This window comes from Scyliorhinus torazame, chromosome 22 (assembly GCF_047496885.1).
Source record: "Scyliorhinus torazame isolate Kashiwa2021f chromosome 22, sScyTor2.1, whole genome shotgun sequence".
Taxonomy (NCBI): domain Eukaryota; kingdom Metazoa; phylum Chordata; class Chondrichthyes; order Carcharhiniformes; family Scyliorhinidae; genus Scyliorhinus; species Scyliorhinus torazame.
In genome coordinates, this window is record NC_092728.1 from 94,018,542 (window position 1) to 94,036,449 (window position 17,908).

Sequence of the window (17,908 nt, forward strand, 5' to 3'; positions counted from 1 at the left end):
AGGCTTGGTGGGCCGAAGGGCCTGTTCCTGTGCTGTAATGTTCTTTGTTATTTTGCTCCTTTAAGAGGCTTCTTAAAACCTACCTTGACGACCAATCTGGCCTAATCTCTACTTTTGTGGCTCAGTGTCACATTTTGGTTTTGAATGCTCCTGTACACTGCCTTAAGATGTTTTATTATGCTCAAGGCACCATAGAAGTCTAAGTTATTGCTGTCCTAAGGACCCATAACAGACATATATTTTATATAAGCTTGCCATGAGAGAGACAAAAAAAAAAACTTAGAAATAACAAGCTGAGTTCATTGCCTTTTAAGTCTGTAATGTTTTCCTACTATTCAAGTATTTAGAAAATACACATACATCCCATTTTTATGTTTACTACGTATTAAATGGAATCTGCTGGCATTGGAACAATGAATTTCCATAGAGGCAACGCATTGTTTTTAACTGCACGGTCTTCAATGCTGCAGCTCTCCTTTACACTATTTGATGTTTTCATCAGAATTTTATATGAAAATAGAGAAAATATAAACTTATTGAAATCAAAGCCATTGCCAATACTGAAATGAGCGGTCAGCTTATACGGATAACCTAACAATTATCAGCATTGTTGGTTGTAGTAAGAACTCAATTCACATTTTCCAAAGTGACATGTAGATTCCAATTGTTCAAGGATTCAGCAAGGAATGTAGAACGGTGTGGTACAGTGTAGTGAGAATACAGTTCAGCATCTAACCGGTTGCTTCAACGAATGGAATGACAATTTCTATTCAAGTGCGAAAGGTCATAAATATGCGTTCAAACCGGAAGGCCGAGTGCATAATTTATCTTTCACATTTGAAGAATATTATAATTATACTTTCAAGATACTCAATTTTGTCGCTGTTCAATCTATACTTTCTTCACATTGTTTGGGTGCAAATAGAAATGAAATCAATGGGATTTAATAATGGTCCATGTTTGTGGCAAAATCCAAGTTTGAAACCAAACCCAAATAGGTTTCTGGGTATGCATGTTTCTCTCGAGTTAACTAATGCCTGAAGTAATTACCTTTCATTTCCAATTTCTCTTCCCTCCACTTCTGTTGGAATTAATAATAGCTGAACTATTCCCAAGCCAACAGAAGATGGGCGGCACAGTAGCACAGTGGTTAGCATTGTTGTTCCACAGCGCCAGGGATCCTGGTTCGATTCCTGGCTTGGGTCACTGTCTGTGCAGAGTCTGCACTTTCTCCCCGTGGAGACTAGGGAATTTTTACAGTAACGTCACTGCAGTGTTAATGTAAGCCTACTTGTGACACTAAAAAAATTATTATTATAAGAGAGGGGAGCCTGGGGATATTCGGTTGTCCACTTTCAATTCACTGCATTACAATAGTGGCTACAACTTTCAAAAGCATTCTATTTGGCCTGAGGTGCTTTGGAATGTTTGGAAAAGGGTTGCAAAATTGCAGATCTGTTGCTTGTTTAATTTCCATTATACTTCTGGAAAGGAAAACCAAATCTGACATACCAAAGAAAAGCAAAATACTACAAATACTGGAAATCTGAAATCAACAAAGTATTGGAAATCTTTCAGCAGGTCAGGAAGCAAGACAGTTAACATTGATAACCGTTGAAATATGTTCTGATGGAAGGCCATTAACCTGAAATGCCAACTATTTTGCTCTCTCCAAATGCCTCCTGACTTGCTAAGTATTTCCAGCATTTTCTGTTTTATGAAACCCAACAGATATCCAGATATCGACAAAACAATTTGGTTTACGAGACAGTACTTACCTGCTGAGTTCTGGACAGAACTAAAAGCAAGTGCAGAGATGCCTCTGCAAAATGTAGATTTTGTTTGACTCGAAGGCTTAGCTCCAGGGTGCTAAGCATAGCAGGAAGGAACGGAACTTTCCGAGTGATGAGAAATAAGTGGTTGCCACACTCATCCATCTCATAAAGTTCTTTGGCCAGATGCAGAGCCAGCACGCATACCTGGAGACAAGATGATGTTATGGCCTCTGGGTATAATCAAAGAGATTATAATCACCTAGATATATAAACAAACAATTGTTTTCTCCCCTTACCCCATCTTTCTGATCCTTGTGTTGCAACCGTGGTGCACAATCAGTCTCCATACTATCCTTGTCATCAGGTAAACCAGCATCTCCTGTTGTCAGTGCATGACGTGTTTGGTCAAACAGAACAATTGCCTCATTATGTATGGTCTCACACACAGTCAGGAGCATTTGGGAATACTGGGAGATGTCAGAAGCTAAAAGGTGGATTAAAAAGGTATGAATTCTGCACTGATAGATAGCTGCAAGTGAATTACAAGGTAGCAAGATAATTAAATTTATAATGTGACATATATCAGCAGTGTGCAAAGCTCAGACAATTCATATTGTATAATACAATTTTATACACACAAATTTGCATGCAACAAAAAAATACTGGTTTCTAGCGCACCCATACCTCTAAATGACATGCCTCTCACATTTGAAAATGTCCCAATGTAAACTTCACCACTTCATTCTTCAGATATCAATCCATCCAACCACACCCTCACCTACACTTTCAATGCCCTCATCCCAATTAAAACAATATTTCTCTCACCCTGGCTATTTGCTCGGTCTGGTGCTCATTTCCCTTTAATCCAGGAGCCACAGACTTGAATGTATATAGTGGGAAACTGGTTTAGTCATTCAGTGTCAGATCTGGTTGGAGCAGTTAAAGCACCATCAGGTCACGTTCTTATTTGTGAAAATGGCTAATTTTTCCAGGATTATGCTGGAACGTTACAATAACTCCCTCTATCACTCCTTTTCCAATATTTTATTTAATTTGTTAGACTGTGAGGAAAGGATACTTCGCTCCAGGAGTGATTACATGCACAAATAGGGTTATGGTATATTAAAACAAATTTTATTACGAACACAGCATCACTAACAAAAATGGCTTACAATTACCTATTAAACAATGCAATTCAAATTCCATGGGGTACACATCTCCAAAAATCTGTCCTGGTCCACCCACTTCGACGCTACCACCAAGAAAGCACAACAGCGCCTATACTTCCTCAGGAAACTAAGGAAATTCAGCATGTCCACATTAAATCTTACCAACTTTTACAGGTGCACCATAGAAAGTATCCTATCTGGCTGCATCACAGCCCGATATGGTAATTGCCTAGCCCAAGACTGCAAGAAACTTCAGAGAGTCGTGAACAAGGCCAGTCCATCACATGAACCTGCCTCCCTTCCATTGACTCCATCTACACCTCCCGCTGCCTGGCGAAAGCGGGCAGCATAATCAAAGACACCTCCCACTCGGCTTACTCACTCTTCCAACTTCTTCCATCGGGCAAAAGTCTGAGAACATGCACAAACAGACTCAAAAACAGCGTCTTCCCTGCTGTTACCAGACTCCTAAACAACCCTCTTATGGACTGACATGATTAACACTACACCCTTGTATGCTTCACCCGATGCCGGTGTTTATGTAGTTACATTGTGTTGCCTTATTATGTATTTTCTTTTATTTCCTTTTCTTTTCATGTACTTACTGATCTGTTGAGCTGCTCGCAGAAAAATACTTTTCACTGTACCTCGGTACACGTGACAATAAACTAAATCTAAATCCAATCCAATTAAACAAAAACCCTTAACTGCTACTTTTATCTTCACTCAAACCAAACCATCTCAGGTCGAAATCCACTTTCAAATACAATTAGCTGGACCAGGCATACTTGCTTAATAGTGTTTTGTGGCTACCCCACTTTGAGAAAGGGAGATCTTTTGAGACTTCTTGAAAGAGACGTGACATCCTTTCAGAATAATGCAGGATCGCTGCCTGTATTATTCAGAAATAATGATGCTGAAAACCTGAAAAACAGAAAATGTTCAACAGGTCTGGCATCATCTGTGGAGGGAAAAACCAGAGGCAATGTTTCAGGTCTGTGACCTTTCATTAAAAGTTTAGATGATATGTCACAGGCCTGGAACATTAATTCTGTTTTTCTCCCGATGGCTGCTGCCAGGTACGCAGAAGATGTCCAGCATCTATCTTTCTGTTTTTATTTCAGAATTCCAGCATCTGCAATATTTTGCTTTTATTATTTATTTTATGAACTCCTTTATTTAAGTATTCTAAATCAATTAAGTACTTAGAATTTGTTTAAAAATTTGTGTTGCTGGCAAAAGTCATAATTCGATATTGAGGTTAACAATCCATTCAATAGCTTCAACTGACACTGTGAATGGTTGTGATACCACCAGGAATGGATGTCTTAGGGCAGAAGTTCAGTATGTGGACAAATGGTCTGACTTTTGGATGGCCACAATCACATTTTGAGCTGTTCTTCGTGTTCCACCTGCACAGCAAGTGCCCACATCTTCGCTGGCCCATCCTCAAGTGGTTGAGGATTGCCCAGATTTTCTGTGGAAGGTTAAAACCTGGGACTCCACCTCTCAAGTCAGTTACTAGGTTACGATTGGTGATGTTTGCAGTCAGTCAAGTGCTCCATTGAGAGATGGGCCTGTCATCATTTTGTATAGTGTGGAGTGTGTTCCAGTAGTTGCTACAGTAGTAGCTACAGGAGTACAAGTATAAGCATTGATATTCACTAGAATAAAGGCAAAGTAAGGCCACTGATCAAAATAAATTGGAGTAATTGACCAAATAGCACATTTCAAACTGTGGCCATTTTCCATTCTGAAACCGCTCATATTTCTCCGTTATTCCAAGAACAAGTACTATTGTAACTGTCTGCAAATTACAATGTTTTTGGATTTGCTCCAGGTCTCCTGATAGTCCCTGCACCACTTAACATTCGAGGGCCTTTCTGCATTGTATTTTGCTGTGATTCTGCTGACAGGATGAACTGCCAATGCTACCCATTGATTATCAAATGAATGAGCATGGAGCAGATCGTGTCTCTCCCCAGGACTCAGCTAGCATCTTTTAAATTTCCCGCTGTTGAAACACGCTAGATGTTAGATATCCCTAACAGTAAGACTGCTAAAATAACTTCAATTAGTACCATTAACTGTTAGAAGAGAAATGATGGACTCTTTGTATCTGAAGAAAAAAAATTAATAATCATAACCATGCTTATACAGTAACACCATTGTGCTTTGTCCTTTGCCAGCTGCGAAAGCTGTCTCTCTGCTGTGTTCATCCATAAAGCTCTTCCTACACATGTTTACACTATCCCAGCTTTAGATTGGACCTTTTCCAGGTGAGGCCCATTCCACTATCTTTTAAAGATGCTGATCTTTAGCCACTGGGCATATTATCACTTCCCATGCATCAACACTTGAAACAAACATTAACAAGATACAATCTCAAGAAGAAAATTATTTTAAAAGGAAATGGCAGTCTCACCTTTCAATTGTTTGATCTGAAGAGTCGTTATGATAGCTGAAAATATTTTTGCCTTTGTCTTCTCCATGAAGTACTGATTACTCTGTGACAGGCTCTCTAGAATTTGGTCCAGGGGGTCCAATATTTTAGACACTTGAACAATGATGCTGAAAGGTGGGGGAAAAGTTCAAATAACCCAGTATTCAATGCTGTGCCATTATTTCATTAAACAACATGTGTTTGTAATATGCTTTTACTTTAAAAAAAAAGACTACAGAATCCGAGCGATGCTGACTCAGATACGCTCTTGGATCTATAATTGGAAAGCAAAAATAATTTTGCAATTTGACTGAGTATGTTCAATATGGATCATTGTATTTTTACCTCGATTTTAAAATTTTCTAGTAAATAGCAGACAAAATAAAAGAATTTTACACATGCTACACAATACATGTTAAAGGTTCAAACAGTATTCATTACTCTACTGGACCCATTGATCAATACCCAAAGAGATTAATCAATCTTCAGCTGAATCTCCTCACTTCATACCTTTTCCACTGTTTCAACAGGATTAGAAGTAGCGTTGCCAGCATAGACCCCATTCGCAGACAGGAAGCAGAAGAAGGCACCAAAAGCTATCAAAAAGAAAGATAATTTGAAGGTGGTGAAAGTCCAACATACAGGGGGGACTGGAAATCCCACTTCCAACAAAGTCCAATCTAAAACTGCTCATCAGAAAATGTGCAAGAGGGGTTTCTGCATGCTGGACGTCAGCTCAAATTCAAACAACATTGCTGAGACTCTGAATTTTATTGCAATTACAAACACAGAAACTCACCAAAACTTTGGTTCCCTCTAGAACATCTTGTAGTAACTGCAGCCGTAGTGAGCAATCACCTAGATGCATCACCTCCACCTTGGGAATAAAATAGCCAAGAATAAAGCTCAATTACGTGGCTGCATACTGGCTATTTCACAGAACAGTGATTCAGCAAACCTGCTCTTTTGCCACAATATGAACAACAGCTTCCCAGATTGGACCAGAGAAGATCAGGGCGTTAAAATATTTAAAGTGGGTAATATGTCTCCCAATCTGCTACATAGCCACTCACTGCCATTTTTACATAATTGAGAAATGCAGCAGAAAAGCAAGGTGGAAGCAGCTGGCTCAAGGTGATAAATAAGTTTTTTTTATAGCACTGCTTGTGGGCCAAGTAGCGGAGCGTTTCTCCAGGACACTCAAGGAAACCTCTGCTGATCACAATTTCTCTCCAATACCTACTGTGATCAATAAAGAACTCCTGCTTCCCCCCACAACCACCACCAACTACTCTCTTCCCACTCCCTCACTCGCTAAATCCCATTGAGTCGATTTCGGCGTGAGAACAGCTGGTGAGTCAGTTTCAGTGGGAGCATTGCGGAAGTGGTTGCTGGGAGGTAAGTCTGTCCTTTAAAAGCACTTGTCTTTGCAGGGGCAGGCCAGTCGATTTCGGCGGGAGAACAGCTGGTGAGTCAGTTTCAGCGGGAGCATTGCAGAAGTGGTTGCTGGGAGGTAAGTCTGTCCTTTAAAAGCACTTGTCTTTGCAGGGGCAGGCCAGTCGATTTCGGCGGGAGAACAGCTGGTGAGTCAGTTTCAGCGGGAGCATTGCGGAAGTGGTTGCTGGGAGGTAAGTCTGTCCTTTAAAGGCACTTGTCTTTGCAGGGGCAGGCCAGTCGATTTCGGCGGGAGTGGAGCTGGCTGGTTAGTCAATTTCAGCAAGAGCTGAGAATTTTTCTTTTTTTTTTTTAAATTAGTTTTTTAGGCGGGAACAGGAAATCGACCCGCGGGCGTCTGGGAAGACCCTCACCAATAAATTCTGGTGAAGAGGTGGGTAACTGTAAGAGGGACTGGGAAAAAGCAGTCAGTGCAGGGATCCCCTGCGGTCGTTCCCCTGAGAAACAAGTATGCCGCTTTGGATACTTGTGGGGGGGGGCGGACTTACCAGGGGTAAGCCATGGGGTACGGGCCTCTGGCACGGAGTCTGTCCTTGTTGCTCAGAAGGGAAGGGGGGAGAGGAGCAGAGCATTAGTAATTGGGGACTCTATAGTCAGGGGCACAGATAGGAGATTTTGTGGGAGCGTGAGAGACTCACGTTTGGTATGTTGCCTCCCAGGTGCAAGGGTACGTGATGTCTCGGATCGTGTTTTCCGGGTCCTTAAGGGGGAGGGGGAGCAGCCCCAAGTCGTGGTCCACATTGGCACTAACGACATAGGTAGGAAAGGGGATAAGGATGTCAGGCAGGCTTTCAGGGAGCTAGGATGGAAGCTCAGAACTAGAACAAACAGAGTTGTTATCTCTGGGTTGTTGCCCGTGCCACGTGATAGTGAGATGAGGAATAGGGAGAGAGAGCATTTAAACACGTGGCTACAGGGATGGTGCAGGCGGGAGGGATTCAGATTTCTGGATAACTGGGGCTCTTTCTGGGGAAGGTGGGACCTCTACAGACAGGATGGTCTACATCTGAACCTGAGGGGCACAAATATCCTGGGGGGGAGATCTGTTAGTGCTCTTTGGGGGGGTTTAAACTAATGCAGCAGGGGCATGGGAACCTGGATTGTAGTTTTAGGGTAAGGGAGAATGAGAGTATAGAGGTCAGGAGCACAGATTTGACGTCGCAGGAGGGGGCCAGTGTTCAGGTAGGTGGTTTGAAGTGTGTCTACTTCAATGCCAGGAGTATACGAAACAAGGTAGGGGAACTGGCAGCATGGGTTGGTACCTGGGACTTCGATGTTGTGGCCATTTCGGAGACATGGATAGAGCAGGGACAGGAATGGATGTTGCAGGTTCCCGGGTTTAGGTGTTTTAGTAAGCTCAGAGAAGGAGGCAAAAGAGGGGGAGGTGTGGCGCTGCTAGTCAAGAGCAGTATTACGGTGGCGGAGAGGATGCTAGATGGGGACTCTTCTTCCGAGGTAGTATGGGCTGAAATTAGAAACAGGAAAGGAGAGGTCACCCTGTTGGGAGTTTTTTTATAGGCCTCCTAATAGTTCTAGGGATGTAGAGGAAAGGATGGCGAAGATGATTCTGGATAGGAGCGAAAGTAACAGGGTAGTTATTATGGGAGACTTTAACTTTCCAAATATTGACTGGAAAAGATATAGTTCGAGTACAATAGATGGGTCGTTTTTTTGTACAGTGTGTGCAGGAGGGTTTCCTGAAACAATATGTTGACAGGCCAACAAGAGGCGAGGCCACGTTGGATTTGGTTTTGGGCAACGAACCAGGCCAGGTGTTGGATTTGGAGGTAGGAGAGCACTTTGGGGTCAGTGACCACAATTCGGTGACGTTTACGTTAATGATGGAAAGGGATAAGTATACACCGCAGGGCAAGAGTTATAGCTGGGGGAAGGGCAATTATGATGCCATTAGACGTGACTTGGGGGGGGATAAGGTGGAGAAGTAGGCTGCAAGTGTTGGGCACACTGGATAAGTGGGGCTTGTTCAAGGATCAGCTACTGCGTGTTCTTGATGACTATGTACCGGTCAGACAGGAAGGAAGGCGTCGAGCGAGGGAACCGTGGTTTACCAAGGAAGTGGAATCTCTTGTTAAGAGGAAGAAGGAGGCCTATGTGAAGATGAAGTGTGAAGTTTCGGTTGGGGCGATGGATAGTTACAAGGTAGCGAGGAAGGATCTAAAGAGAGAGCTAAGACGAGCAAGGAGGGGACATGAGAAGTATTTGGCAGGAAGGATCAAGGAAAACCCAAAAGCTTTCTATAGGTATGTCAGGAATAAGCGAATGACTAGGGAACGAGTAGGACCAGTCAAGGACAGGGATGGGAAATTGTGTGTGGAGTCTGAAGAGATAGGCGAGATACTAAATGAATATTTTTCGACAGTATTCACTCAGGAAAAAGATAATGTTGTGGAGGAGAATGCTGAGCCCCAGGCTAATAGAATAGATGGCATTGAGGTACGTAGGGAAGAGGTGTTGGCAATTCTGGACAGGCTGAAAATAGATAAGTCCCCGGGACCTGATGGGATTTATCCTAGGATTCTCTGGGAGGCCAGGGAAGAGATTGCTGGACCTTTGGCTTTGATTTTTATGTCATCATTGGCTACAGGAATAGTGCCAGAGGACTGGAGGACAGCAAATGTGGTCCCTTTGTTCAAAAAGAGGAGCAGAGACAACCCCGGCAACTATAGACCGGTGAGCCTCACGTCTGTAGTGGGTAAAGTCTTGGAGGGGATTATAAGAGACAAGATTTATAATCATCTAGATAGGAATAATATGATCAGGGATAGTCAGCATGGCTTTGTGAAGGGTAGGTCATGCCTCACAAACCTTATTGAGTTCTTTGAGAAGGTGACTGAACAGGTACATGAGGGTAGAGCAGTTGATGTGGTGTATATGGATTTCAGCAAAGCGTTTGATAAGGTTCCCCACGGTAGGCTATTGCAAAAAATACGGAGGCTGGGGATTGAGGGTGATTTAGAGATGTGGATCAGAAATTGGCTAGCTGAAAGAAGACAGAGGGTGGTGGTTGATGGGAAATGTTCAGAATGGAGTACAGTCACAAGTGGAGTACCACAAGGATCTGTTCTGGGGCCGTTGCTGTTTGTCATTTTTATCAATGACCTAGAGGAAGGCGCAGAAGGGTGGGTGAGTAAATTTGCAGACGATACTAAAGTCGGTGGTGTTGTCGATAGTGTGGAAGGATGTAGCAGGTTACAGAGGGATATAGATAAGCTGCAGAGCTGGGCTGAGAGGTGGCAAATGGAGTTTAATATAGAGAAGTGTGAGGTGATTCACTTTGGAAGGAATAACAGGAATGCGGAATATTTGGCTAATGGTAAAGTTCTTGAAAGTGTGGATGAGCAGAGGGATCTAGGTGTCCATGTACATAGATCCCTGAAAGTTGCCACCCAGGTTGATAGGGTTGTGAAGAAGGCCTATGGAGTGTTGGCCTTTATTGGTAGAGGGATTGAGTTCCGGAGTCGGGAGGTCATGTTGCAGCTGTACAGAACTCTGGTACGGCCGCATTTGGAGTATTGCGTACAGTTCTGGTCACCGCATTATAGGAAGGACGTGGAGGCTTTGGAGCGGGTGCAGAGGAGATTTACCAGGATGTTGCCTGGTATGGAGGGAAAATCTTATGAGGAAAGGCTGATGGACTTGAGGTTGTTTTCGTTGGAGAGAAGAAGGTTAAGAGGAGACTTAATAGAGGCATACAAAATGATCAGGGGGTTGGATAGGGTGGACAGTGGGAGCCTTCTCCCGCGGATGGATATGGCTGGCACGAGGGGACATAACTTTAAACTGAGGGGTAATAGATATAGGACAGAGGTCAGAGGTAGGTTCTTTACGCAAAGAGTAGTGAGGCCGTGGAATGCCCTACCTGCTACAGTAGTGAACTCGCCAACATTGAGGGCATTTAAAAGTTTATTGGATAAACATATGGATGATAATGGCATAGCGTAGGTTAGATGGCTTTTGTTTCGGTGCAACATCGTGGGCCGAAGGGCCTGTACTGCGCTGTATTGTTCTATGTTCTATGTTCTATTTCTCGTTTCCTCTCTATGATGCTAGAGCCTTAGGGTACCCCCTCCGGTAGCCTCCTCAATTTGACTGGCTACTGAGCAGGAAACGGAAGAAAACTATTAAATGCTCTCCGTGAATCAAATTCAAACAAGGATTGATCTGACTTTTCATTGAAAATGATTTGCTCACCAGTGTAGATTGCATTTTGTGTGCTGGAGCACATGGGCACAGTAGATTGGTCATGCTAATAGGTTGCAACCGAAAGATTTCAAAACTCATAAATTACATTCAGTAAGTTTGATCCATTTGTGGGTTAGTACCAGAAAATGATTATGTTCTGCAATTGTAGTAAAAATCTAACTGAAAAGGCATCTGGTCTGCCTTCTTATGCACCCCAGTCCCACACTACATGATTGGAGCGGCATGGTTACACAGTGGTTAGCACTGCCACTTAAACAGCACCAGGGACCTAGGTTCAATTCTGGCCTTGGGTGACTGTGTGGAGTTTGCACTTTCACCCCGTGTCTGCGTGGGTTTCCTCCCGCAGTCCAAAGATGTGCAGGTTAGGTGGGTCACGGGGAGAGGGCAAGGAGAGTAACCCAGATAGGGAATTCTTTCAGAGGGTCGATGCAGGTTTGACGGGCCAAAGGGCCCCCTTCTTCACTGTATTCTATGCGGTCTAAATTTCCTCAGGGCAATAAGTGCTGCATTTTCCATTTTGACCCCATCCTAAGATTGTGCTTTTAAAAATAAAATCAGCTGTGGATCAAACATTATTAAAACTAACACTTTTACATAAAGTTCTCCTTTGCTACAGCCACATCCACCATTACTTGGCATTTGGCTGCCATCCCTCCACTTCAGGATCATAGGACTGTGGCTCCAAGGCCCACTCCTGGACTTGAGCAGATAGTCCAAGTATAAAATTAGAAAATTACAAATGTCACTCTACTACTTAAGAAAGATGACAAAGGGAAACAAATTATAGACCATACCTCAGCTATTTTGAAATTACTAGAGCCTATCGATAATTAAGGATAGAATTATAGAATTTCTACAGTGTAGAAGGAGGCCATTTGGCCCATCGCGTCTGCACCTATCCTAGATTACCCTATATAGACGCATGCCCCGACCCTATCCCCGTAACCCCACCTAACCTTTTGGACACTAAGGGGTAATTTAGCATGACCAGTACTCACCTGCACATCTTTGGAATGTGGGATAAAACCAGAGCACCCAGAGGAAACCGGGGAGAAAGTGCAAACTCCACACAGACAGTCACCCGAGGCCAGAATTGAATCCGGGTCCCTAGCGTTGTGGGGCAGCAGTGATAATCACAATGCCATCGTGCCGCCCCTAAGGGCAGAATGGCTGAACACCATGAAAAGTTTCAGCTGATCAGAGAGAACATGGATTTACAAATGGTAGGCCAAGCCTGATGAACACAATTTAATTTTTTGAAGTGGTGACTAAAGTAGCGGAACATTTATGGATGTCACTTTATATGGACTCCCAGAGGCATTTGGCAAATTCCCTCATAAAAGACTGTTAATTAAAGTTGACGTTGATGGAATGGACGGTAAATGATTGACCTGGTTATGAAATTTACTGTGTAGAAAACGACAGAGAGTAGAGATCGTGGGGCAGGTTGTGACCAGTGGCATCCCAGAAGAATCTGTTAACAATTCTATAACAATTCTATATCTTTATTAATGGCTTAGATAATTGGATAGAAAGCCATATACCCATGTTTGCTGATGACACATGGTTAGCACTGCAAGCAATGCAGATGGAAGCTTAAAACTACAAAGCGATATTAATAGATTAAGTGAATCGGCAAAAGGGTAACAAATTGATTTCAATTAAAGCCTACAAAGGATAAGATTTTCTAAATTTACATTTACTTTCTCAATGTTTTGAGACACTTGGGTAATAAAGTGCTACATAAATGCAGCGTTTTCATTCCCATCTAAAATGAGAACCTACAGTGTTTTATCTCTGCTACAAGCATGTTAAGATACAAGACAATAGGCAACAGCATTAAGTACAGGATCCTTCCAGGTTCCAATTCTATTCACTGTCACTCACCATAAACAGGATTGACAGTTTTTTGTGTCTAACTTTTTTGTTTGTCTAACTCTGGTGTACGTTTTGTGCAATGCTACATCAGACACTACTCCAACATCAGTATAGCCACTGTCCCCATAAAACAAGGTGATATCTTAAATTGTGGGGCAAGATTTCAATCAAAGCAGGGTAACTGGGGAAACTGACCAGATTCTAAACAGCTGCAATTAGGTGGATTTAACCAGATGATCCAGATTTGTCACTTCATTAGCATCTACCACTAAAAATCTGGACCTGAACAAGGTGTCTTTGAAAGTTAAACTTTTGATAAGAATTTAGTACTCAGAACAAACAATGATATTTTATCCTTACGTAGCTGGTAGCCAGAACGAGAACCATTCTCCACGCAGAGATTACCATGTGGAACTCTAGAAATGTGGCTGCTCCCTGTGTTTCGGTCTCCATCATATGGGTGACAAGAGATTTGATATATTCAGACCAATATTCATACCGCTTCTTGTCAAAGAACATCTTCAGTGTGTGTTTTAAGGATTGGTCCAGAGAACCCCTGACAGACAAAACAATATAAATCAAACATGATCTGGACATAGTCATCATGTCCTAATTCATGCTTGGCTCGACTCAGTTCATTGATGGTTGGACCAATACTTTTGCACCATTGTAATGCAAAGCAACTTGATTTGCCAATCAAAAGAAAAATGATCAAAAGAGAACACAGTTGGTTTTGTGCACCTGGTACACCTGGCATAATTGTGACAATTATTACGGCTGGAATTTTAAAAAAATTTAAACCACATATTTAATTTACTTACTGCATTAAATAAATCAAAAACAAAATTGTAGTCGCCCAGGTAAAGACATTTTTTAAATCCTGCACTTCATTCAGCCCATCCATTTACAAAAAATTAAACATTCACCCAAAAGAATTATATCCTTCCCTTAATACACAAGGTGCAAGCATCTCGGGGAAGCCACAAATGCAATGGGGAAAAGAACATTTTATGTGTAAATCCACAAACTAAAACTTCTGTCAATTCAGAGTTCTTACTGCAGCATGCTATTTTCTCAGCTGCAAACCAGGGGATAAGTTTCAAGAGTTAGGCTGAATGAAAAATTTAAAAACTGCAATTACCATATTTCCACCAGGACATCCAATATGTTGAAATGAATATCAATTTACTGGCACAATTTTGCAATGCATATTACATAAATAATCAACGATATTTATCTTTAACCAAAATTCACTTTACTTTTGACCTAATGTATCAGGTAAAGCAGGTCTCTATCGCTGGCCCCCATAACAGGCATGGTGGCACAGTGATTAGCACTGCTGCCTCACTGCTCCAGGGACCCGGGTTAAATTCCAGCCTCGGGTGGCTGTCTGCGTGGACATAGCACTTTCTCCCCGTGTGTGCGTGGGTTTCCTCCGGGTGCTCCAGTTTCCTCCCACAGTCCAAAGATATGCAGATTAGCTGGATTGGCCATGCTAAATTTCCCTTTCGTATCCAAAAGGTTAGGTGGGGTTACTGGATAAGCATGGGCTTAAGTAGGGTGGTCTTTCCAAGGGCCGGTGCAAACTTGATGGGCCGAATGGCCTGCTTCTGCACTGTAGGGATTCAATGATAACTCTGTTCAATCTAACGAAAGAGGAATCCTACCAGATGAACATTATTTTACTTTCCAGGTAATCCAACAATTAACTTGAACAAACTAAACTGAACTAATACAGACCAGAGTGAAGCTGCTGTTGCCGTTTAAAATGATAACTTGTAATTATGCAGCACTTTCAGCTACAAAAGTGTCCAATGGTGCTTCACAGCAACATTCACAAACAAATCTGGACAAGTTGCACAGCATATATTAGACCAGATGAAAAAAAAAAAATTTGAAGGAGGAAAGGGAGGTGGAGAGGTTTAAGGAGCGAATTACAAAACTTTGGGTCTTAGCAGCTGAAACAGTTGCCAATGCGACAGCAATTAAAATGGAGAATGTTCAAAAGGCCAGAATAGGAGGACATTAGAGTTGGAAGCGGTTATAGATAGGGTGGGGTGTGCAATGCCACAGAAAAGTTTCAAAACAAGGATGAGGAATTTGAAGACAAGGATGATGATTTTAAAATGAAAGCCAACAGAGCTCAGTGAGCACAGTCAATTTTTCCTTATTCTTTCGCAGGATGGGCATCGTTGGTTCAGCCCATCCCTAATTGCCCAGGAGTAGGCGTTGTTAAGCTGCTTCCTTGAACCGCTGCAGTCCATGTGGTGTAGCCATGATGTGGAGATGCCGCCGTTGGACTGGGGTGAGCACAATAAGAAGTCTTACTGTGGTGTAGGTACACCCACAGTACTGTTGGGGAGGGAGTTCCAGTATTTCGACCCAGAAACAGTGATATAATTCCAAGTCAGGATTGGTTTGTGGCAGGTGGTGGTCCCATGCATCTGCTGCCCTTGTCCTTCTTGGTGGTGGAAGTCACAGGTTTAGAAGGTGCTGTCAGATGAGCCTTGGTAAGTTGCTGCAGTGCATCTTGTAGATGGTACGTGCTGTTGCCAATGCGTGTTGGTAGTGGAGGGAGTGAATGTTGAAAGTGGTGGATTGGGTATCAATCAAGCAGGCGGTTTTGTCCTGAATGGTGTCGAGCTTGAGTGTTGCTGGAGTTTAACTCATCTCGGCAAGTGTGGAATATTCCATCACACTCTTGATTTGGGCTTTGAGAATGAAAGGGTTTTGTGCTCCGAGCGCAGAAAAGGGCAAAACGCTGAATTTAGAAGGACAGAAGGGAACATTAGGCAGAAATGCTTCATTTTTAATTCACTTAAGCCAATGGAACGTGTTGGTCATGGATGTTTCAGTATCAAGGGTCAAATCCAACTGTTATAAGAATACCTTGGGTTTAACAAATAATACTGCTTAGCTGCTGCTGCATCGGAATCAGTAAGAGTTGTATACCTGACAACGTAGTAAATCTCCAGACAGATGATCTTCAGAGTGAAGGCACAGGTTTCCAGGACGCTCTTCTATAGAGGAAGAACTAACTTTAATTATGGCAAAATTTAGTCATGCAGAACACACTAACCTATACATTGCTTGCAAATATTAATTTACTTGAAGAAATACCGTGACATTTACTGCCATTGTAAATTTTGGAGATAGGAGGGTGATGGAGAATGACTGGTCATCGTTTTGGGAGGAGGCGACAAGAACCTAATAGGCTGGTCAGAAGACCTCACTAAAGTATATCAAAGTTTTGCAAGGGCCACCTCTGACACGGACAGCGTCTTTGCAAAAAGTGTTGATAAACACATTAAGGTTTCTATAACTGTAAACTTTCAGCAGCATTAATGGCCCAGACATTTGTAGCCAAAGCTTCCCAATTGAAATACTGAAGACCTGAATAAACCAAGAGGCACTCTTTGGGAAAGAAGAGGATAATCTTCTGAAAATTATGTTGTTAAAGAAAAGTTTATACGTTATACCTCTGAAATGTTCGAGGGTGCTGGCAGTTCTCCAAAAAGCACAGATGTCAAATTTTCCCAGAATCGATCCCTGAAAAATAAAATCCATTGCATAAAAAAAACTTCTAGTCTCAAAGAAAATACTGTACCTTTCTGAAATGTTTTGATAAATAAAGTTTAATTAAGCCCATCTACTGGTGTGGGTTGAGATGCAATATTTTAAAGCATCCTACACTTCTGCTTGCTTTGATTAAAAGAGCGATCAAGTCTTTTGATTTCTTTAGGTTGCCTCTATCCTCAACTCTTGAACAGGTTTTCTAACAGAATAAAATAGGGCATGCGCGCTGGTCTAACAGTATCCACTGATTCACCAACAACGAAGGGAACCTCCAATTCAGTTACAGAAGCTTAGCACTCCTCTGAATTTTACAGCAACTTTCTTCTCTCCATATCCCACCACAAGATTTTGCAATATGACATGTCCGATTCCATCGAACAGTAGATTTATTTATTGCCATGTGTACAGTGGTACAGTGAAAAGTATTGTTCTGCGTACAGTCCAGGCAGATTGTTCCACACATGAAAACATAGGACATACAACAAATACACAATGTAAATACATAGACATCGGGTGAAGCATATGTAAAATGATCTCAACGTAACTTCTAAATCTATAGAATTCTTTATAATTTAGGTGCAGAAAGATGCTGATAATGGACTAAGCAGCCAGCTAAATAAAACTTCCATTCAGGTCGTTTATTTTTCTTTTGTGCCTACTCGTTGCATGACTTTAATTTCAACAGAGGTAAATAAAACAGGAATTATTCAAACTTACTTTATTATTTTTATCTTCACCAGTTACGCACTTCCACGTATTGTAGGATATGAGGAACAATCTTTGTTCTAATCCTATCCAGGTCCCCTCCCTAACTTCTTCCTCTAGTTCGCTGATGACTGTGTTGCTGTTTCCTGCTTCTGCTGACCGTGAGAATTTGATTGGAACTATGCTTCCACTTTTCAACCATTCTTCACCTGTGCGCAGTCCATCCCTTAATTCCCAACCTTTCATCTTTCTCGCCCTCCCTGGACTTTCCATAGACTTCTTCTCAAAGCCCCGCCAAAACAACCCGAATCGTGCTTCTTCCAATTTACCTTAAACTCGGTTATTTTTCAACTTTCAGTCCTCGTTGCAACACTTCCGATGAAAGCATTTTCTCCATCAAAACCTCCAAAGTGTTCTTTTTACTCAACCAATATTTCCCTTGACAACAGATTACATCATTGACCATGTTCAACATTTCCCAAGTCTGTATTTTCATCCTTTGCTGTTTTCTTCACCTTGCCCCTTCTGAGCTCCAAAAAGCATGATTATTTTAGTGGATTTCAATCACCTACAACCAAATCCCCACAGCAATACTTAAGTGGCTCCAAAGCACCTTAGGCCGCCCTGATGTCATGAAATGCTCTAAATAAATGCAAGTCTTTTTCTCCTTCAAATATTTATAT

General features: G+C 42.1%; 1 protein-coding gene across 2 annotated transcripts in view; it reads right to left on the bottom strand.

The window, feature by feature from the left end:
* nup188 (nucleoporin 188) overlaps nucleotides 1-17,908 on the bottom strand; it is a 143,226-nt gene that overhangs the window by 33,830 nt on the left and 91,488 nt on the right. For both annotated transcript variants that reach the window (XM_072488611.1, XM_072488610.1), the window contains exons 29-36: nucleotides 16,424-16,493; nucleotides 15,897-15,964; nucleotides 13,305-13,500; nucleotides 6,187-6,264; nucleotides 5,898-5,983; nucleotides 5,370-5,515; nucleotides 2,072-2,259; nucleotides 1,779-1,979 (exon numbers count right to left, since the gene is read on the bottom strand). In XM_072488611.1, the coding sequence (XP_072344712.1) occupies nucleotides 1,779-1,979; nucleotides 2,072-2,259; nucleotides 5,370-5,515; nucleotides 5,898-5,983; nucleotides 6,187-6,264; nucleotides 13,305-13,500; nucleotides 15,897-15,964; nucleotides 16,424-16,493 (1,033 nt within the window). The remainder of the gene's footprint in view (nucleotides 1-1,778; nucleotides 1,980-2,071; nucleotides 2,260-5,369; nucleotides 5,516-5,897; nucleotides 5,984-6,186; nucleotides 6,265-13,304; nucleotides 13,501-15,896; nucleotides 15,965-16,423; nucleotides 16,494-17,908) is intronic.